Source organism: Sceloporus undulatus, chromosome 6, assembly GCF_019175285.1.
Source record: "Sceloporus undulatus isolate JIND9_A2432 ecotype Alabama chromosome 6, SceUnd_v1.1, whole genome shotgun sequence".
NCBI classification, from domain to species: Eukaryota; Metazoa; Chordata; class Lepidosauria; order Squamata; family Phrynosomatidae; genus Sceloporus; species Sceloporus undulatus.
The window spans coordinates 7739257-7761751 of NC_056527.1; the positions used below are offsets into that span (position 1 = coordinate 7739257).

The 22495-nt window shown below is 42.9% G+C and overlaps 1 protein-coding gene across 5 annotated transcripts in view; it reads right to left on the reverse strand.

Moving 5' to 3' along the window:
* Positions 1-2114: 2114 nt before the first annotated feature.
* XIRP1 (xin actin binding repeat containing 1) overlaps positions 2115-22495 on the reverse strand; it is a 33698-nt gene continuing 13317 nt past the window's right edge. Inside the window, exons 2-5 of one of the 5 annotated variants that reach the window (XM_042473417.1) lie at positions 15476-15636; positions 14180-14233; positions 6296-10959; positions 5667-5799 (exon numbers count right to left, since the gene is read on the reverse strand). In XM_042473417.1, coding sequence (XP_042329351.1) covers positions 5791-5799; positions 6296-10957 — 4671 coding nt within the window. In that variant the 5' untranslated portion in view covers positions 10958-10959; positions 14180-14233; positions 15476-15636 and the 3' untranslated portion in view covers positions 5667-5790. Of the gene's footprint in view, positions 10960-12363; positions 12454-14179; positions 14234-15475; positions 15637-22495 lie in introns of those variants that run through there. The other 4 variants (XM_042473418.1, XM_042473413.1, XM_042473414.1 and 1 more) reach the window with 4 other exon arrangements.

Below are 22495 nucleotides of genomic sequence, written 5' to 3' on the forward strand. Positions count from 1 at the left end.
TTTCCTATTCTTCTTTCTCCTTCCTTTCTTTTTTCTCCTCCTCCCCCCTTCCGCCTGCTGCTGCTGCTGTTGTTGTTGTTGTGTGCCCAACTCCCTCCTTGGCCAGGCCTGCATTTCCCAACAAGAGGGAAGCCAGGACTTGTGGGGGCCATGGGGGGGGGGGGCTGAGAGGGAGACACCAGGCAAAAGGGAGCCCAGGAGGGAGGGAGGGAGGGACGGGAGTGGTACCATCACGCTGCATCCACACTGGAGAAATAACCCAGTTTGGCTGGCAATGCTTTAACTCTTTTCTGACTCAAGGCTGTGGAATTCTGGGAGCTGGAGTGTGTTGTGGGGACCAGAACCCAAGCCCTGACTCTTTTATACCTCAAGGCTGTGGAATTCTGGGAGCTGGAGTGTGCTGTGGGGACCAGAACTCAAGGCCTTCATCACTTTTAACAGTGATAGTGATGATGATGAAGATAGTGATATTGATATTAGCCAGCTTCTGAGGCATGCACTCACTGTTTGTTCATAAGCCTCTGAAATATGCAAGAAGCAATGTTAAGTAAAGCCATGTTCAATGCCCAAATGTGTGTCCTGTGTGTTTTGGAATGGAGGGGGGTGGTTTGAGCAAAAAAGGAAGTACATTTCTGCCATCTTTCTAGGAATAATGCCAAAATGTCCTCCATTTTGATCATGCCTAAGAAACATTCATATTAACATATTTTTTAAAAATAATCAAAAATTTTAGTGTGTCCTCCATTTTTTAAAAGGGTGTCCTAAATTTGAAAATGTTGTCCTACATTTGTCCTGGTTTGGAGGTCCTGACTTATGGCAACCCTACCTGTGGATACCAATATCTGTGGCTGCTCAAATCCCACTATATACAGTGGCATGGTAAAAGTCCCTTATATTAAATGGCAAAATCAAGGTCTGCTTTTTGGAATTGATATAAGTATGATATGCGTAATACATAACATTATAATTGGTTTCATTTATAGTATAAGGAAGAAGCTCTCTTTAAAATCCTAAGAACAGAAGAAAGATCGGAAATGTATTCAAGATCAGAGTACAAAATGTGTTTGCTATATCAAATTATGTTGTAAGTTTAATTTTATCTTGTATATATTTAATAAAGATTATTTTTTAAAAAATGAATTTATATTTCTGGGAAATATTTTCAAGCACTGGACGGTTGAATATGTAGATAATGAGTGCTGACAGTAGTTTGTTGCCAAACAATTGAAAACAAACACTGAGCTTGAGTGATCTTAGGTTTAGTGCCTCCTTCAGATTAGTGCTCAGACTGACTATCCAATTTGCTGACCTCAAGGATCAGCCCTTCGGTGGATTAAATAGTGGTGAAACTTTGATTTCTTGATTTCCTTAAACTAAATTAAACTAAACTATTTAAATAGAACCAGCATGGGGTAGTGGTTTGTGTGTTGGATGGAGACAGGCTCTCAGTCTCAAACCTCCTCTGAACAAATCTTGTTAAAAAAACCCCATGAGAGGATTTCCTTAGGGTCATCATAAGTTGGAAACAACTTGAAGGCACAAAACAACAACAACAACAAAAATCAGGCAAGAAATATTTCTTTCTCCATTCTGGCCGACATCCTGGTGTTACATCTCCCTCTTCTGTTGAATACCAACATTGTCCAATTGTATATGCTCCGGTGTCTATTTATTGTCCCACTGTGCTGTGGGGATCATCCAGTGGCTGGTTCTGCAATCCAAGGAATCAAGTGGCACAGCAAAGGTGCTGAGAAACAATTATGTACCACCCAAGAATGTGCAACTGCATGGCCAGAATCCTGTTGGATGGTGTCAACTAAAGTAGGCCCACTGAATCAATTGTTGAATGATGAGTTTCGGCACAGAGGTAAATCCAGCTGTTCAATGGCTCTCCTCTAGTTAGTTGAGAATTGGATTTAGGCCCATGTGAAATGGTTATACCTGTGGAACTCTGCTTATACCCTAGCTAGCATAGCCAATGGTGAGGAATACTGGGAGTTGCAATCCAACAATATGTGGAAGGTCTCAAGAACTCTACCCTTGGTCTATGGGGTAATTTCAGAGTGAACCAGCCTTCTAGCAAACACAGTTCCAAAAACAATTCAACTCAGAGCTATTGTTCAGAAGTCAAATTTATCTTCAGAATGCAAATAAAAAAAACAAACACAGTACCTACAAAATATCTAAAACCATCACTTGAGAACGTACAAAAAATTCATCATTAATAAAACTGTTTTACATGTTTTTATAGTCAGTTGAAACAATGGACAGGTGAGAAAGCTAGCCTAAAAGACATGTTAACAATGAATAATAAATTACAGTTCTAAAATTTAAAAAAGAGAGGAAAGCTATAATCATCAATATATATTTTATAGAAGATGCTTATTTTAACTAGAATATCTCCCCTACTTTCCCATTAGTGGGAAGGGAAATGATGAAGATTCTTCCAATTCTGATTTATGCACTTCATTACAAATGTGTGTACCTCTTGCTAAACATGGACACTACTGAATAATCTTGGTTTGCTAAAAATGTAAAAAAGTAGAGAGGTGTTGAAAACTAAGAAAACAACTACTCCAAACCCATGCTGTTGCTTTATCTGTGATGATGAGGGAAGGCATTTGTATGTTTTTTGAGGACATACAACATGGTGAGTGGTAAGAGGAGAGAGAAACAGGTTGGGAAGTTCAAGAAGAGGAAAAGGTAGAAGACATAGAATCATAGATTCGTAGAGTTGGAAGAGACCGCAAGGGCCATCCAGTCCAACCCCCTGCCATGCGTGTATTCCTCAAACTATTAAATCACTAGTTCTTTGGTTGTATCTAGTCCAAATCTCTTTGGCTTGCATTTGGAACATCTGATGGTCCATTATAGCTGGAAACAAAATAGTGAATCTTGGCCTGATATAACAAGGCAATTCTTCTAAATACTAAAAACACTCTTAAAAAAGTATCTTCTACAATCCTTTTCCTTTTCTTTCAAGCATTGGACCTGAAATCCAGATTTATATTGTAATGACAAGCTGGTGGTCTTTTCTTCAAGAACCGGTTCCAAACACAGGCTAAATAGGTTATCTTCAAACACAAAGACTCATTCCAAAAGTTTTCCAAGGCTTAGAGGTTTTCCTAATGTGTATGCACATGTTTTAATAAAGTCCACAAATTGCTTAATCTTGAATGAATGCAATGAGTTTAATTCAGCTGAGTTAATCTCAAAACCAGTCATCTTAAACTGGTTTAAAGTGGAGTCCTCTGGGTTAACTAGTTAGTAGCACTTGACCCTTATTGTTATCCTCCACTTGGAAAAGCTTTGCTGGCTTGGAGTAGCTAAAAGTGACAAAACTCTATTTCTTTGCAGGTTTGGAATTGCTAAAAGTGACAAATACCACCCCTGCTTCTTGGTGGCCCCCATTTGAAGGAAAGTCAGCTGGGCTGTTCAGGTATCTTCGAAGAACTGGAGAAGCCGTCACCTCATATCTTGTAGGACACGAAACCATGTCGCACGTGGAAGACGTCTGTGTCTCTGACTGTTTGGTAACAGTGGTGGAAGATGTGATAATCTTGTTCCCAAACTCGTCCACCTCCTCATATTGCTCCGTCACAGTTCTAGTAGCCCCAAAGAGCTTCGACCCATCATGGCTAGTCTGAAGTTCTAGGATGCTTTTCTGCCTCCTTGGATTTGATGGGCTTAAAGCACACAAGGAAGATTTAGATGCATACTCAGAACCTACTCCTTGGATCACATTTTGGGATGCATTCAGTTCCTTATCACCATTGGTACTAATGTGATGATGGAGAAGCTCAGGGCTGCTGAGACGCTGTTGCTTAATCAAACCTGCTCCTTTCTGCATCTGGACAGAGGCTTGCTCACCTTCAGAGAAAGTCAAATTGCAGCCGTCAGACCTCACTGACTTACGTGGCAAGGAGCTAAAAATGTCCTCGGCGGACACTTCCTTTCCCATTGCCATTTCAGTATAATTTGATGAGGGGGACCGTGCCATTTGGGGTGACTCTCCACTTTTCCGTGCAGCAGACTGAATAGAGATGTAGGAAGGAGAAGAAGGTGAACTTGCTCGGGGCTGAATGATGTGAGGAACCTCGAGCTCCATCTTTGGTACCTCCTGCCTTTCTACAACCTTTTCACTATCCCAGCCTGAGTTCTGTGTCCCCCTGTCCTGTTTGGCTTTGCTGGACACAATACTGATCTTACGAATGTTGTTCCCAGCTGCAAGGCTCTGAGAACTTCCAAGAGACTCTTTGAGAAGTCCAGAAAGTCCAGCAATGTCAGATTCAGATTTCAGGCTTGAAATGGAACACAGAGCTTTCCTGATGGCCTCTTCAATGTCCATGAGTCTGCTTAGGGTCTGTTCCTTTAAATGAATGATCTCAGCGCTTGCTCTCTCCAGATCTTCAAAAGCTAACTCCACAGAGGAAACACTATCAGCATCTTCCTTGACTTCTTTCATTTGCTCAGCCTTCTCTATTGTGGACTTTTTAGTTTGGTGAGTCTTCTGATACACCATCCAGTCAGGGACGTTCTCAAAGACGTTTCTCAAGGTTTTCACATCCACCTTGGAGGTTTCCTCCTCAAACTCCTTCACTCGGGTTAAAATTTCCTGAAGTGCCTCTTGCCTTCGCAGGTTCTCAAATATCTCCATGGCTTCTTTAACGTTGCCTTTCATGATCTCCTCCTTGTGAACAGACAGTCTCTTGCGACGTTCATCTTCAGTTTCTCTGCAAAGCTTCCCCCGCATGATCACCACGGGCTTTTCCTCCTCTGTGTTTTGTTCAGTCTTCCTTTCTGGCTCTCTTAATCCTTTGCTGTGCACAAACTGTGGTTCTTCAAAGAAAGGCTTTAATTGTAAAGGTGAAGATGCTGGAAAGGCAGGTTCCATTATCTCTGTTCTTGGGCTTGTTGTTTGGTAAGCATTGGAACCAGAGGCTCCAGATGCATCTATACCATCTGTCTTTGAAGATGTGTTGTGTGTCATGATTGCTCCTTTCCTCAGAATATTAGCATGGCATTTGGCAGAGATATATGGCTTCCTTTGGCCATCAAGGTTAGTGAGATCTGTTTGGAATCCAAGAGACAATGGAGAATCTTGCCTACAGGTTATGGCACCTTCAGTTTCTGGTTGGCAAGACTTGAGCAATCCTTCTGTCTCCTTTGTCTGATAGCAGCTCCCTCCTTCACAGTCATCTGGTCCACTTTTTACTGCCTCTGCTGAAAGCATGTGGTCACCCAATTTCACTTTGCTCCGCTCTTCTATCTTTGCCTTATACCTTTCTTCTGCCACTTGCAAAGGAGTCTTGACAATATCTCTTCTAGCTCTTTTCTCAGAGCTTACGTCCTCAACTGCAGTAGACATAGATGATGGAAGCACAGGACTGGCTGACAAATGTTGTTGGTATGCGGATGGCTCCCATATCTTGGCCTCACAAGCTGTCTTTGCATGGTTCAGGATGGGTGACATTTTTGGTTTGTTTTGCTCAACCTGAGTTGGAGATTTGGGAGAGGAAAGCTGGGCTGCTGGCATTCCTTTCATGTAGCCAGCAGGGTGGGGAAGTGATTCCTTCAAAAGGAACTCTGGTTTTGGAGGTGGGACTGGTTTTCTCCTTGGTGGGGAAATCACTTCTGGCTTGGGGGGTAGTTGTGGCTTCTCTAAAGGCCTCTGGTCACTTGGTTTGGCAGGGGCTGCAGAGAGAGTCTTAGGAACGTGTGGTTGTGCAAGTGAGGAATGCCCCAGAATCTCCGCTTCTCTCTCTTTGGTTGAGTGGCATTCGATTCCCATCACTGAAGCTGGAGGAGGAGGAGGAAAGTCATTAACAGCTTGTGAGCCTGAAGCTACTATATCAGCTGCCTGGTTACTAAGAGTCTGAGTCTCATTTTTCTTTTTACAAATGGAATAGGACTGCCCTGCATTCCTGTATATCATAGCTGCTTTAAAATCTCCTTTGGAGACATTAACGTTAGACTTTTCCAGGGACTCAAGCGCGGCTCTTAAGTTGCCACGGACAACATCCTCTTTGTCTACTTGCCTCTGTTCTGCTGCAGCACTCTGCAGGGCTCTGATAGCTGTCTGTACATCCCCTCTGATTATAGCCTCTCGCTCCTGTTCTTCTGGAACGGAGTGCTCTTTGTAATCAGACTCAATAAATGGATTTACATAGGGCTTGACTGGCTTGGCAGTATAAAGGCCATCCTTAATACTAAGGTCTGCACTAGGCCCAACTGGACCATCCTGGCAGGCTGCAAATGGCAGAGCCCATCCCTGCACTTCCTCAGAAGCACTGACCTTTGTGGGTGACACTGTTCTCTTCTGAGGCACACTTGCAAGGGACCTGGATGTCTCCTGTGCTCTGAGGAAGGTGGCATTGGTGGCTTGTTCTTGGCTGGTGGCTACACAGCCCTTACTCGGTCCTGCTGCCTGCATGGTGCCTATCTGGGTGGTGGACTGCTGAGTATCTTCTGTTGTTTTCTGAAGCTTGCTCTGGAATTGGTGCTGAAGGCTTTGAGCTTCTGCGGTGGCGAGTCTGAGATTCTGCATGGCTGCTTGAAGATCACTGCCAAGAACTTGTGTCTGGGGCTGTGTTGCCATCTGGGTGACTGGCCCTACTGGGGAACAGTGGATAGCCACACCTGCAACATCCTTCTGCTCTGTTACCTTGGTAGTGGCTGCTCCCTCTTTTCTCTCTCCCTGGATTATTTTCTCTTCTCTCACTACTCTGTTGCTACCATTTTGCATGGGCTGGATAGGCAATTTAACATGCCCAGGAACTTGATTTTCCTTCCTTATCATTGGGGTTGGAGATTGCACAAGACAATGCTCAGCAGAACCTAGCTCACTTGCATGCAGTGTCTCCCTTCCTAAAGCCCCCTCTTTGCTCTTACACAAGAACGCTTGCTTAGCCCCATTGATATCCCCCAATATCACATCTGCTGTTTTGGTTACTGCTTTTCCCTCTAGTAGCTGGGCAGGTACCTTGGCCTCTTGCACAGTTTCCATCAGCTCCTCTTTTGCTTGGGAGGAAGCAAGGGACTCTATCTCTGATTCCCTTTGGAGATTCTTTAAGTAGTCGAGATCTCCCTTCTCGATGCAGCTGGTGTACAACTGGACATTGCCTTTCTCATTCTCTTCTCGTTGGATGGTAGCTGTCGCCTTGTTGTCTTGGGAAGAAGCCAGCAGATTCCCAATGGTTGACTTCACGTCTCCCTTAAGCAGTCTGTGTTCTTGAGCAACATGATGAAGGAGGGAATAGATGGTTATCTTGGCTGACCCTGTCTCTGTCTCCTGCATCAGAATTCCTTTCTTGATTGAGGTGTCTTGATTGAGAAGTTCTTGGAGAGTCTTTGCCACATCATCCTTTAGGTCCTCTCTGCTTTTCTCAACCTTGCTAGGGTCCAGCAACTGCACTGGGCTGACTCGGACATTCCCATTCTCTTCTTCCTGCACCAGCTCCCCACAGGCCTCCACGTTGCTCCTCTGAAGTAGCTGCACCAAGATTTTTTGCCAGTTGCCTCTCATGACTTCTTCCTTTTGGATTTCAGGGCTTCCTTGAACACCAAGATTATATTTTGCCATTGTGACACTCTCATTGTCATTGGCTTCGATAAGGAGGCCATCATGTCGGATCACTTGATGAGAGGAGAGGACGTCCAGAGTGTATGTGACAGTTCTCTCTCTTTCTTCCTTTTCAGAAGAGTGTTGAGACGTGCTCAGCTTATCCAGAGGGGTACTTTCAAACAACCACGTTGTGCTCTTTACATCAGCCTGATGAACCACCTGGAGGGGCTCAGTACCTTCAGAGGCCTCTGTGTCTTTCAGGCTGTCCATGGGTTGAGTCTCGAAGAGCCAAGTGCAGCGTTTCACATCCCCTTTATGGATATCCTCCCTTTGTACTGTGCACAGGCTGGGAGTGATGTCTGATTCTCCTTTCAGGGAGTCAATAGGCTGGTTTTCAAAAAGCCAGGTGGATGTCCTAACATCTCCTTGTTGAACATCACTGACACTGACCATCCTCACGTACCTCTTTTGACTCAGTTGCTCAGACTCAAAGAGTTGCTTGTTAGATTGGACATCTCCCTTCTGCACATCATTGATGGTCCTCAAGACAGGCCTTTTTTCTACAGCAATGGAATCTAGAGGCTCTGTTTCAAACCTCCACCTGGCCGCTTGGACATCGCCCTTCTTGAAGTCTTCCTGGGTGACAGCCCTGATCACAAACACCTCCTCGTCTTTCTTTATTTGATCCAAAGGTTTGGTCTCAAACTGCCACCGGGCACCCTTCACATCACCTTTCATGATCTCTTCCTTCTTCACAGAGGTGACTTCATGGTATCCTCCCTCTTTGTCTTGGATAGCATACAGGGGACGGGTTTCGAACAGCATGGTGCAGGACTTGATGTCAGCTTTATTCATTGTGTCTTCCTGGATCTTCTTGATTTGCATCTCATTCTCTTGGTTATGGATCTGATCTAAGGAGTAGGTTTCATAAACAAATCTTTTGCCCCCAACATCTCCACCCTGGATGTCCTTTTGGGGGGCCACCTCTTGAATACCCTCCATGCTGCTTTTCAGGGTATCCATAGGGCAGTTTTCAAAGAGCCAGGTAAACTTGTGCACTGCCCCTTGTTCAATGTTCCCACTTGCTGGGATATCAGTGTCCTTCTTGTCCATGCTTGGTTTATGAGCTGAATCCAAAGGTTTGGCTTCAAAGAACTCCTTCACCCTAGACACTTCTCCAGACTGCATCTCCACACGGCTAGAGTACCTGACTATCTTTTTGGCTTCATTTCCTTTTATAGTATCATTGATCAAGGGTTCTGTCTCAAAAAGGTGCCTGACAGTTTTCACATCTACTCCTTCTAATTCATCCTGGCAGTAAGTTTTGCTGACCTGCAGGTATTGTTCTTCCTGGCCTTTCAAAGAATCCAAAGGCCGTGTTTCAAACATCCATGTGCATGACTTAACATCACCTTGTGGAACAAGTTCTTCTCTGTCCTGCTTCTTCCCCTCCTTCTCATACAGGGTGTCCATTGGATGTGTCTCAAACAACCACCTGCAAGTCTTCACATCTCCTCCTGGGGAAGCATCGCTTTTCTCAGAGATGTGCTGTTCTGCTGGGTTCATTTGGCTGTGGATGACATCTATAGGTTGTGTTTCAAACAGCCACTTGGCTGTTTTCACATCTCCAGCCACCACTTCCTCCTTTGTGATCCCTCTAACAAGGGCCACCTTTTGGAAATTGTCATCAAATTGATCCAGAGGTTTGGTTTCAAACATCCACTTGTAGTTCTTAACATCTCCTCCTGTTACTTCTTCTTCTCTGCTCACAGATGTGACTTTGTGGAAATTTCCAAAGCTATCTTTGATGGCATACAAAGGTGTCACCTTGAACAGGGCTTTGACATTCTCTGGGTGTATTTCCTCTCCTTCCTTGACATCTTCCTCTATGCTCACCTGCCTAATGCTATCTAAAGGTAGGGTCTCAAAGAGACTCTTGAAGGCTTTCACATCACCTTTCTCCACCTCTTGAATGTTGGGGGCTGATGTATCTCCAGTTGGAGGTTTAGCAATGCTCCCCAAAGGGCAGGTTTCAAAAACATGCTTTGTTTGCTTCACAGCTCCTTTCTCCTCATCTGAAAGTTCAACTTTCTTTAAATGCCCAACTTCAAAATTATCCTTCAGTGTTTCCATCGGTTGTGTTTCAAATAACCAAAGAGTTGATTTCACATCCCCTTTGACAATTTCTTCTTTGGCCAGGATGCTATCAGAAGCTTCTCCTTTCAGCGTGTCAAGAGGGTGAGTCTCAAAAATCTGGCACTGTTTACTAACATCAGCACCTTGGATGAGATCCGGTGAGGCCTTGAAATCAGCTTCTTCCACAGTAATTTCTCTGATGGCGTCTAGAGGTTGAGTTTCGAACAGCCATTTTGCTCCACTGACGTTTCCCTTTGCTGCCTCTTCTAGAGAGATCCCCCGAATGACTTGCACTTTGGATGTGTCCTTGTTGATGGTATCAAGAGGTTGTGTCTCAAAGAGCCAGCGAGCTGTCTTGACCATGTTGCTTTGTATTTCTTCTCTGCAGACAGATTTGATCTCATGGATGTTTCCCATTTTGTCTCGGATAGCACACAGAGGTTCTGTTTGGAAGAGCTTGATGGTTTTCTTTACGTCACCTTTGAGCTCTTGAATTTCTGACTTGAGTTGTAGAATACTCTGCTCCTCCACTGAACTGCAGCGGCCCAAAGCGTCTAAAGAATGAGTTTCAAATAGCTGGGCAGCACCTTTCACATCTCCTTTCTGAACAGGCTCTTTGAGGACTGCCTCTTGCAAATTGGCCTCATCCAAATACATTTTGTTCAAAGTATCAAGCGGCTGAGTTTCAAAAAGCCATCGAGCCGTACGCACATCCCCTTTGGTTTGCTCTGTCTCAGATCCTTTGGCCAAAGGCCTGTCTCCATTGGGCAGTTGGCCTTCAAATTTCATGGATCTGTTTTTCACATCACCACTTGGGATGGCTTCCTCCTCTTTGAGCTTCTTGGCAGCTTGATGTTCTCCAATGGAGTCTAGGGTCCAGTTCTCAAAGATCCAGCGCATGGATTGAACCTCTCCAGGAAGCACTGCATCTAGGCTCATTGAGGCCTGGGCATTAGGGTCATCGGTGCTCAGCATCTCTGTCAGATCCTCTTTCACCGCCTCTTCCAGATTTTTCCGGAGCTCAGGATGCATGTGGCGGTAAAGCCTCTTCAGCTCATTGACTTGACGCTGTTGGTAGAACTTAGAGAAGGTTTCCTTTGGAGGTGGTAGGGGGAGTGGACTGGAATCCTGACTCCTAGTAACGGAAGCTGCACCTGGAGCAGAATCCTGAGGAGGAGGAGACAGATGAGGTGGCAAATTCTCATCTACCTTCTTGATGTTGGCTTTGGGACACACGTTGTTCTGAGCCTCTGCCATGTCTAAAGAAACAGTGTGTGAAATGTCAGCTCAATTTCTCCACGAAAGCTTCTCTTGTTAGTGACAAAGGCCAAACTCATGCAGCAGCTTGGGTTAATTATGCAGATATACAGGTCTACTCCATACTTCCAAAGCACACCAAACATTACACCACTCCAAACTCCTCTACTAACACATGCCATGGCTGGTTTACAATTAATAATGTTAGGAAATGTCTAATCACAGCAAGGCACAGTACAACAAACTCAATCCAGGCCCTGGTCATTTTGCGTGGGTGTCAAATTCCTATTTTTATGTTTAATGGGAGAGTAAAAAGGTTTATACCATGCCTGTTGTTGGCCTATCAGACACCAGGAACATAGTTAAGGTATTGGAGGCATTTAAGGAAAGTCAGGGAGTGTGCCATTCCTACTCATTGATGTATTACTACTACCTGTTGATCTTGAATGGAGGCTACCCAATCTTCTGTACAGTATACACTCTGGAAGGTTCATGCTTAGTAGTGACATGGGGCTTTCTTGGCCCAGGACTGTGGATGCTGGGTGATAGGTGACAAGAAACACATCTGTAACATTGACTGAATACAGAGATGTTGACAGAGTGACTTTTGTGACCTTGCAGTCATCTTGCAATCACAGGTGCTCCTGAACAACTCACTCGCCCAAATCATAGTGTTACTCCTGATTAGAACAGACCTACTGAATCAACTGGATTTACCTATGTGTTGACTTACCATTCAACCATTCATTCAATGGGCCTACTCTAGTTGGGATTAACCAACAGCATTCTGGTCAATGATTGTCTTCTGTGTAGAAGGAATGTAGGGATGGCTTGTTTGAATTGTGTTTTTTGCGAGACCCAGTTTTTCAGGGGAAAGGTCTCAAAAAATTCAAAAGAGTTTGCATTGAAAAGATGTATATCCCTTTGGTGACAAAATTGTGCTGAAGCAGAAGTAGGTTGCAAATAAGTATGATAAAGAAACAGGTGGTGAGGAGACTGATTTTATGTCCCTTGAAACCTGAACTTTGGGAATGCATGCACTGGACATGCTCTTTTGTATGAATCAGATTACTTCAAAAAAGGAATGTTTATCAACTGCATAACTCAAGCAATTCAAGAGAGACAAGGCTCAGAGCATGAATGGCAACAGTTTACTACTGACAGTGTGCTTGTAATATTGTTTTTAAAAATACTTAGGTTGACTTAGAGCCATCCCTGAAAGCCTGGGCTGGACATTGTCAGCGTCTAGTTTTGGTCAGTGGCTCTGATGTCATTGGTCATAATTCAAAACACAGCAGGCAGATTAGTTATGGTACATCTAGGAATCATCATATTACACCAATATTAAAATCACTCCACTGGATGCCAATTGGTTTCTGGGCAAGGTACAACATCTTGGTTATTACCTTTAATACCATAGATGCTCTGTGCCCAGGTTACCTATGGGATTGCCTCCTCCTGTATAATCCGCCCCATACACTCAGGTCCCCTGGGAGACATTTACTCCATTTAGCCAGGACTAGGGCTGTCAACTCTCACCCAGAGGACTTTTTCTTCAGCCGCCTCTAGACTGTGGAATGACCTGCTGGAAAAGATTCAACAGTTCTATATGTTGCCTGTATTTAAAACAGCATTAAAGACCAATCTCTTCCAGCAGGCCTATCCAGATGACTTTTAAATTATGAATTTTAACATGTATTGGTTAATGTGTTTTTAACTGATGTTATGTGTTATATTTGAATCTATTGCTGTTTCCCACCTCAATCCATAGGGAAAGGTGGATAATAAATTAATAATAATAACCAGCACCTTTAGTTGCTGGATTCGGGGTGGATTCTCTGCCTCACTGACTTCAGGTCTGCCACCCTCTACTATAGTTTGAAGGGAAGATACTTTCAGTGAGTTCCCATCCTATAATGCTTTGGTCCCTGCCTTTTTGCAATGGCTGTTGACATGGCTCATTTCTGACCTCTAAGCTTGTGCCATCTCCCAGAAAGAGAGGACAAGGAGTATAGCGGTAACTACTTATTCTCTTTGTTGTGCGCCTTCAGTCAATTCTGACTTAAGGCAACCCTAAAGTCAATCTATCATGGGATTTTCTTGGCAAGATTTGTTCAGAGGGGCTTTGCATTTGCTTTCTGCTTAAGTGAAGGTCTTGCCTACACAGGTCAAAAGGTCCATTCCCCCACCCCTAGTTCTGGTGTCATCCTGCATGGACGATGCACATCCTAAACTACAGCTCTGGTGTGAGTAGTCTGGATGATGTCTGGCATGTTCCTCACCAGAACCAGTGCATAATAGCCTTACAACTGATTTTTAAAAAACCATAACTGTTACTCAGGATCTCCTGGGAAGATCTGGAATCCCTGGGTCCCATGCTGCTGCAGCTATCTGCATGAGTGTCCTGCTAAGTTGCCTGGTGCATCTACTGCCGCAGTGGACTGCTTCTGAGGTCAGAACATTGGGCACAACAATGATCATATTCTGCACTCCTTGTTCTGACCTCAGAGTGAGCAACCCATGGCAGTGGCAGATGTGCTGGGCAACTCAGTGGGACACTTGTGCAGTGGGACACTGTGACAGCGTGTGAACAGAGGGACAGATAATGGGGCCAGGTTAGCACAGATACAGGGTCAGGATATTTCAGGCTGCTCCTGGAGCATCCTGGTTTATACAGACAGGGTCTGAGAGAGTGTGACTTCCCCAAGGTCACTCAGTGAGCTTCCATGATCAAGTGGGAATTCAAACCCTGGTCACAGTCTGTCATTCAAACCAGTACATCATGTTATTTTCCACTATTCTCTTAATGTTTACTTGCTCCACATGGGCAAAGGAACAAGAAACAACCACCAGAAGGAGTAATGCAATAGAAACTCCAGGGATTAGTAACAGATCCTTTGCTGATAGGAGATCAGTGACCTGAGGAATGGGTACCAATGTCAACGGGTACCTAGAGGAACAGAATATAGTTTTATGCAGGAAAATTTCTCAGTCTTTCCTCAGTAAACCACAACTTGGCCCAAGATGTTCAAGATAAATAGATGTTATAAAGAGAACTATCTGTAGTGGGAACCAAACTTTAGTTTCAATGCATTTTTAACAAGTGCAACTGTATTAGTGGAGTTTTAAACACACGGTTATACTGATTGCCAACCTAATCACACAACTGGCGGTAGAGACAGAGTTAGGTAACTACACACCCATCTTCATAAAATTCCCTACCTTCTTTACTTTCTGGTATTCGAGAGAATTAAAAGCAATTTCGTGTTTAAAATTCTGAATGAAAGAAAATAACAAAGTTTATGTTTGCATTTGCTGCAGGCACTTATGTATGCAAGCAAGTATATATTCTTTAAAAGTTACTTTTTTGTACAACAACTCCCAGAGTCCTAGACAGGATGGCCACTAGCTGTGCCAGACAAGGTATTCTGGGAAATATTTCTAAGTCTGACTGTATATCTATAAACTATCTCAAGGTGAACATCAAATTCAGATGCTACAAGATCCCTTTGCATACTGGTTTTTCAGATTAACACAGCTATGTCTCTGGTCCAAAATGCACTGCAGAAATAATCCAGACTGCTTCAACTGACTCAGTGTTAGGGAATTCTAGGAAGTATATTTTATTGTGGCACCAGAGCTCTCTGACAGAGAAGGCTAAATGTCTCACAAAACTACAGTTCCCAAAATTCCCTAGCACTGAGCCAGGGCAGTTAAAGCAGCCCCAAACTGGATTGTTTCTGTAGTGTGTTTTGGACCTCTGACTCAAATTCATTGTAGGTGGAAAACAGTATTACTTTTGCATGTTTTCAACTGTGCTGTCATTTAAAATTATAATACAAATACACATAATAAAATTAATAAACAATAATGCAGTTCACCCTCCACATTTGTGGCTTTGACTTTTGCGGTTTTGATGAATATATTTTCTCTAGGGATCTCTAGGTCTTCCAGGGCAATTCTGCTGGAAGTTGGCCATAGAATTTTGCTGGAGAACCTAGACGTTCCTGGAGAAAACACTTCTCTAGGCATCAGTAGGTCCTCCAGCATGATTCTTTGATCAACTTCTGGCACTGGAGGACCTAAAGATTCCCAGAGAGACATTCTCATAGTAAAAATAATAGTGGTTTTTAAATTTATTTATGTTTTCTCCACATTCACAAGGATCCTTTACCTCTAACGCCAGTGAATGTGGAGGGAAAATTGTACTATAAATGCATCTCATATCTGTGCCCAATGCATAACAGAAGTGCCTGATGTGGATTAGAAGTGTGTGCATTGGAGCCCTCTTGCCCAGATGTACATCTTTGAAATGCACAGCTGTGTTTTGTTGCAGCACAGCTACAGAATCATAACATTTTGAAATGTAGACCGCGATGTAGAGTCATGCTCCAAGTTTTTAAGACACCACACTGGACTCACTCTCCTTTTCCTCCTCTATGACCATTTGAAAGGCCTTGTGGAAATACTTGTGGTGGGTCAAAAGCATGAGAGAAATGTAAAGCATGAGAAACTTACGAGTTCTGGCAGACCACTGGTGTGATCCGCAGCAGCAGCTGCACGGGACAAATAGAGAGCAGACCTCTCCTTCACGGAGGGGGAAGAGGGCAGCCTGTGTCCTTGGGAAGGTATGTGTCTTCTGTTATCTGAGTCACCTAAAACTCCTGATGTCCTCTTGTCTGGAAGAGAGACAGGCAGACATATATGTAAAGATACGTGCCAGCATTCCAGCATCAGACAATAAGATTCCAGGCTGTGCAAAGGAAAGGATTGTGATCATCATTGGAAAAGTGGCTATACAGTCTGCCCTCCACATCCATGGATTTGTTATCCACGGATTCGAGCATCAAGATATATATAAATTCCAGAAAGGAAAGCTTGATTTTGGCATTTTCTATAAGGGACATGGTTTCACTATGCCATTGTATTTAATGAGACTTGATTTTTGGTATCCATGGGATGTGTGTGTGTCCTGGAAACAAACCCCAGAGGATACCAAGGACCCATTGTATTAGGGTCTGACCAGGGTGACCAGAAGTCATAACTGCAAAGGAAGACAAGGCACTACAAAATGTAGGGCATTCCAAAAATGTAGGGCATTACCTCCCTCCAAAGTTAAAAAAACTAGTGTAAATATAAACTTGTATTTCTTAGCTATGCTCAAAATGAAGGGCATTTTGTAATTCCTCCTGGACAGAAGATAGGACACATCCAGAAAAAGGAGGACATCTGGTCACCCTGGGCCTGAGCCATATAAGATGCCAGTGAGGAGGAATCAGAAACTGGGTGCCACCTGGCCAAATCTGGCCTCTGTTATGGTTCCAGTTAGTCCAACATGGCAAAAATGTGGCAACAGGACTTGGCAACACAATGTTTTTGGAGTGAGGAAAGGAACATTAATCCAGATTGCCTCTTTTAACAAAATGTGTATGTGCCTGTTGACTTATGCCTACCCCATAAATGTAACAGGTTTTTGTTAGGCAAGGAAGAATCAGCAGTTTCTTCCACTGTTAGTAAGCCTGAGGGCAGGAAACCGTCCAATTAATAAGATTGTATGTACAGCGCTGTGTAAATTTACAGCGCTTTATAAATAAAGGTTAATAATAATAATAATAATAATAATAATAATAATAATAATAATAATAATGTTAGTTCCTTCCACTGAAATATAGCCTACAGTACCTGGTATTCATTGGCAGTCTCCCATCGAAGTACTACCAAGGACCGACCCTACTTAGCTTCCAAGATCTGACCAGATCAGGTGCCTTTAGGATATTTAGGCCTTTATGAAAATACCCCTTTCCAAAGAAAACTGGGTGTCAACCAATAAATCCATCAAAATATACGAAGATATATATGTAGATTTCAGTAGAACTCTGACTAAGAGGCTATGTCTTATTTTATTTTTCGTGTGATATTTGTGTAATGTTTCTGGACAGGAATGGTATGTTTGGCTTAAGGTCAAATGATAATTTTTTAAAATCCAGACTAGGCATGCTCTGAAGCACAAGGTGGCTTGTTTTTTGCTGTTTGCTTCTGACAGTGCAGATTCATGCAAATTCCAGTATTCTCTGTGCCTCTGTGCTTGTGCTGTTTTTGTTGTCATCTGCCTTTCCCCCCAGTTTGGGACTCCATGTAACAACAGATTTTAATAAATAATTACAATTCGCAAAACACAAAAGGCACAAAGCCATTAAATGATCAAAATGATTAAAATCCATTAAAAGCGTAAACTATTTTTTTTATAAAAAGCACAACAACGATAAGTAAAGTAAACAAGTAAGTAAGTAAATAAATAACAAAGATAATAATCCTGCCCATTGTTTATATGAGTCAGTCTTCAAAGGCCAGTTGAAACAACTTCATCTGTCTGCAAGAAGAGTGTAGGGAGGGTGCCAGGCAAGCCTCCCTGGGAAGGGATTTCTGGATCCTATCATTTTTGTATACTGCAGAGGTGACATGTTGCAGTGGTTTGACCATTGGACTATGATTCAGGAGACCAGGGTTTGAATCCCTGCTTGGCCATAGAAACCCACTGGATGACTTTTGGCAAGACACACTCTCTCATTCTCAGAGAAGACACTGATCTCTGAACAAATTCTGCCAACAAAACTTCTGCCAAAAGCCTTATTGGCTATCTCCAGCTAAACTCCCAACAAACTCTTTTTGCTTCTGTCTGAACTGAAACCTGTTCCTTCAAACTCTTGCTCTCATGTATAAATCAATCAATCAGTAAGTAAAGTCAGACTCTGACCAATATGACACTCTAAAGGCTAGAAAGTGATTCCCAACTATTAAGTGTTTTCATGAGAGACAGTGTGGCGTAGTGGTTTGAGCATTGGACTATGACTCTGGAGACCAGGGTTCGAATCTCCGCTCATCTGTGGAAACCCACTGCGTGACCTTGGTCAAGTCACACCCTCTAAGCCCCAGAAAACCCCATGATAGGTTCTCCTTAGGGTCATCATACATCAGAAACTACTTGAAGACACACAACAACACAACAAGAACAACAAGCATTTTCATATACCATCAGTCAGAAAGCAGTGAAAAAACAGCAATAGCATTCACAATAATCACCAAATATGTAATGGTAGATTTGGCCACTGAAATACATGCCTCAGTGGTTGCCTAGAGTACTATAATGTGTTCTGTGCAAGGCTGCTCTTGTGAAAATGTCCAGAAACCACAGATGCAGGAACCAAATGGACTAGCATCTGTCGTCCAGTACGCATTTTACTAACTATAAAGCATTGGTCTTAAATGCACTTCAATGGCTTCCATATAGTTTCTCAGGTAGAAGTGCTGGACTTGACCTATAGAGCAATAAATGGCTAGGGGAATAAGACATCTTACAAGTATAATCATTAAATGCCCATTATATCTTCCATCATCCAGAGCGTGTAGGTTATTATTATTATTAATTATTATTATGCTTTATTTATATAGCGCTGTAGATTTGCAGGCTATTGGTAGGTTGGTGGATACACAAACCAGGGCCTCTTTTCTAGGGAGGCTTATATTAACCCCTTTGATATTAGATTTCTGAAAGTCATTATTAATCTATCAACTAATGTTTGATAGATGTTTAACGATTTTTGTTTTGTTTTATTATAGAAAAGATGACCATTCCTGTCTGAGTTGTTTCTTTGGAATATTAGTGTTTTAGCACATTTGGTTATTGTCTTTGGATCTGTGTATTAAAAGCAGGCAGGAAAGGAAGGAAGGAAGGAGGAAGGAAGGAAGGAAGGAAGGAAGGGAAGAAGGAAGAAACCTTCCCAAAATTAACTTTGTATTCCATCATATTCTAGCTAACATGAAGTTATTTTTGCTACATTTAATATAGCTTTGTGCTTTCCCAATTAAAGCAAATGGCCTAATTTTGATTTTTGTGAGTGCGACAACACACTTTAAACATGTCTCTCTGTGTTCCATTGCTCTTTTGTTGGTGACTTATGCTTCCTTTTTACTGGAACGACAGAAACTACAAAAATAGATGTGTGGCATCAGTCATTAGAGACAGAAATGTGTGTTCTTCACCATTTTATTTTAATACATTCAAATAGGGCCCACTCCCCACTTCTGTATATTTCTAAAAGAAATAGCTGAGAAAATGTCCCCATTATTTTTTTTTGGGGGGGGGGGGGGCATGTATTTTATATCCTAGCATCTTCACCTGCAGAGACAACCTTGGGTAAGAAACTGCTTTGACAGAAATTGATGAGGGGTCTTGACATTTATGAAATCTCAAAGCAGCTGAAAATACCAAGCGGAACTGCAGGAATGCCTTTTCCCTCTTCTTCTAGCCTGTGGCACATTCATCATGCACATCACTGACGCAACAATGCAGCCACCCATGGCCCCAAGGAGTCTAAGCATCCGGAGCTTGAGATATCCGAAATCCAAAGCTATCATCTTCAGCCTCTTTGTGGGGTCTGCTTTTATAATCCCTACTTCCACTTACTTTTATACCCTTTCTTCCCAAAGCTGTGCAATTGCTCAAGGGTTTAGAGGTGTGCCATTGCATTTCCCATGGATTACAGGGTTCCAGGACTTGCATAATGCCATTTTTTCTTATTAATATATTGAAAGCATCCACCCATTGGCTCTCAACCCACTCGGGCAAAGGATTAAAATAATTGCTGTTGTTCCTGTTGTTATCACCTTTATCTATTTCCTGGCTTTTCTCCAAGGCTAGGTCTCAAGGAGACATACACATTTAAAAAAACCATTTTTTTTAAAAAAACACCAACATTAAGACCCAATTAAATTACTAATCATGTTTTTTAAAAAAGATTTTAAAAAGTTAAATAATACAAAAAGTCAAAACACCACAGCTCTTACAGCACTTTCCTTCAAAGCCTTCAATTCTGAAAGCCTGTCTGAATAAAAAACTCTTTGCCTCCGAACAGAAGGACAAAAAGGAGGTGGCCATTCTAGCCTCCCTAGAAAAAGAGTTGCAAAATCTAGGGGCAGCCACCGAGAAGGCCCTCCCTTGCATGCCCACCAACCGTATCTGTGAAAGTGATGGGAATGAGAGAAGTCACTCTCTTAGAATCATAGAATCGTAGAGTTGGAAGAGACCACTAGGGCCATCCAGTCCAACCCCCTGCCATGCAGGAAATCCAAATCAAAGCATCCCTGACAGATGGCCATCCAGCCTCTGTTTAAAGACCTCCAAGGAAGGAGACTCTATCACCCTCCGAGGGAGTGAATTCCACTGTCGAACAGCCCTTACTGTCAGGAAGTTCCTCCTAATGTTCAGGTGGAATCTCTTTTCCTGTAGCTTGCATCCATTGTTCCGGGTCCTGTTCTCTGGAGCAGCAGAAAACAAGCTTGCTCCCTCTTCAATATGACATCCCTTCAAATATTTAAACAGGGCGATCATATCACCTCTTAACCTTCTTTTCTCCAGGCTAAACATCCCCAGCTCCCTAAGTCGTTCCTCATAGGGCATGATTTCCAGACCCTTCACCATTTTTGTCACCCTCCTTTGGACACGCTCCAGTTTCTCAATGTCCTTTCTGAATTGTGGCGCCCAGAACTGGACACAATATTCTAGGTGGGGCCTGACCAAAGCAGAATACAGTGGCACTATTACTTCTCTTGATCTAGACACTATACTTCTATTGATGCAGCCTAAAATTGCATTGGCCTTTTTAGCTGCCGCATCACACTGTTCACTCATGTTCAACTTGTGGTCTACTTGGACTCCTAGATCCCTTTCACACGTAGTTTCATTCAGCCAGGTGTCACCCATCCTATATCTGTGCATTTTATTTTTCCGCCCTAAGTGCAATACCTTACATTTCTCCGTGTTGAATTTCATTTTGTTAGCTTTGGCCCAGCTGTCTAGTCTATTCAGGTCATTTTGAATCTTGATCCTGTCCTCTGGGGTATTAGCTATTCCCCCTAATTTGGTATCATCTGCAAATTTGATAAGTATGCTCCCAATTCTGTCATCCAGGTCATTGATAAAGATGTTGAATAGCACTGGGCCCAGGACAGAGCCCTGTGGGACCCCACTGGTCACTTTTCTCCAGGATGAAAAGGAGCCATTGTTGAGCACCCTTTGGGTTCGGCCGGTCAACCAATTACAAATCCATGTAACAGTTCCTTTGTCTAGCCCACATTTTACAAGCTTGTTTGCAAGAATGTCATGGGGAACTTTGTCAAAGGCCTTACTGAAATCAAGATATACTATATCCACAGCATTCCCTTCATCTACCAAGCTGGTAATTTTATCAAAGAAAGAGATTAGGTTTGTCTGGCATGACTTGTTTCTCTGAAACCCATGTTGACTTTTTGTGATTATGGCATTGCCTTCTAGATGTTCACAGACTCTCTGTTTAATGATCTGCTCCAGAATCTTTCCTGGTATTGATGTCAGACTAACTGGACGATAATTGTTGGGATCCTCTTTTTTCCCCTTTTTGAAGATGGGGACAACGTTTGCCCTCCGCCAGTCTGCTGGGATCTCTCCTGTTCTGCAGGAGTTTTCAAAGATTATTGCCAATGGCTCCGATATTACATTTGCCAGTTCTTTTAATACCCTTGGATGTAGCTCATCTGGTCCTGGAGACTTAAATTCATTTAGATTAATAAGGTGTTCCTCTACTATCTCTTTACTTATTCTGTGCTGAAATTCCCCTATTCTGTCCTCTGCTCCATTATCCTCAGGTTGAGCACCCTTTGCCTTTTCTGAGAAGACTGAGGCAAAGAAGGTGTAATTCTGCCTTTTCTCTGTCTTCTGTTAGCATTTTGCCATCTTCTCCACGAAGTGGCCCTACCGTTTCCTTCTTCTTCCTTTTGCTGCGGACATATCCAAAAAAGCCCTTTTTGTTGTTCTTAACCTCTCTAGCAAGCCTGAGTTCATTCTGTGCTTTAGCTTTTCTGACTTTACCCCTACACATGCCTGCCATTTCTTTGAATTCCTTTTTTGTGATTTCCCCCTTTTTCCATTTCTTATACATGTTCCATTTCAAACTTAACTCGGTTGAAAGTTCCTTAGTCATCCATCCTGGTTTCTTGAGACATCTCCCATTTTTCTTTCTCACTGGAACTGTTTGAAATTGTGCCTTCAGTATCTCCCTTTTGAGAAAGTCCCATCCGTCCTGAACTCCTTTATCTTTTAGTATTTCTGACCATGGAATTGCCCTCAATACTTCTCTAAGTTTACTGAAATCCGCTCTCCTAAAGTCTAGGATGCGTGTCTGACTATGCCTGGCTTCTCCTTTCCACTGTATTACAAACTCCAGGAGAACATGGTCACTTCCACCTAATGATCCCACCACTTGCACCCCATTAACCAAGTCATCCTTGTTGGTTAGGATCAGATCTAAAATAGCTGACCCCCTTGTTGCCTCTTCCACCTTTTGGACCATGAAATTGTCTTCCAGGCAAGTGAGGAATTTGCTAGGCCTTGAGGATTTGGCTGAGTTTGACTTCCAGCAAATATCAGGATAGTTGAAGTTGCCCATCACTACTACATCTCTCTTTTCTGACTGTGTGGTCATCTGTTCTAGAAAGATATCATCC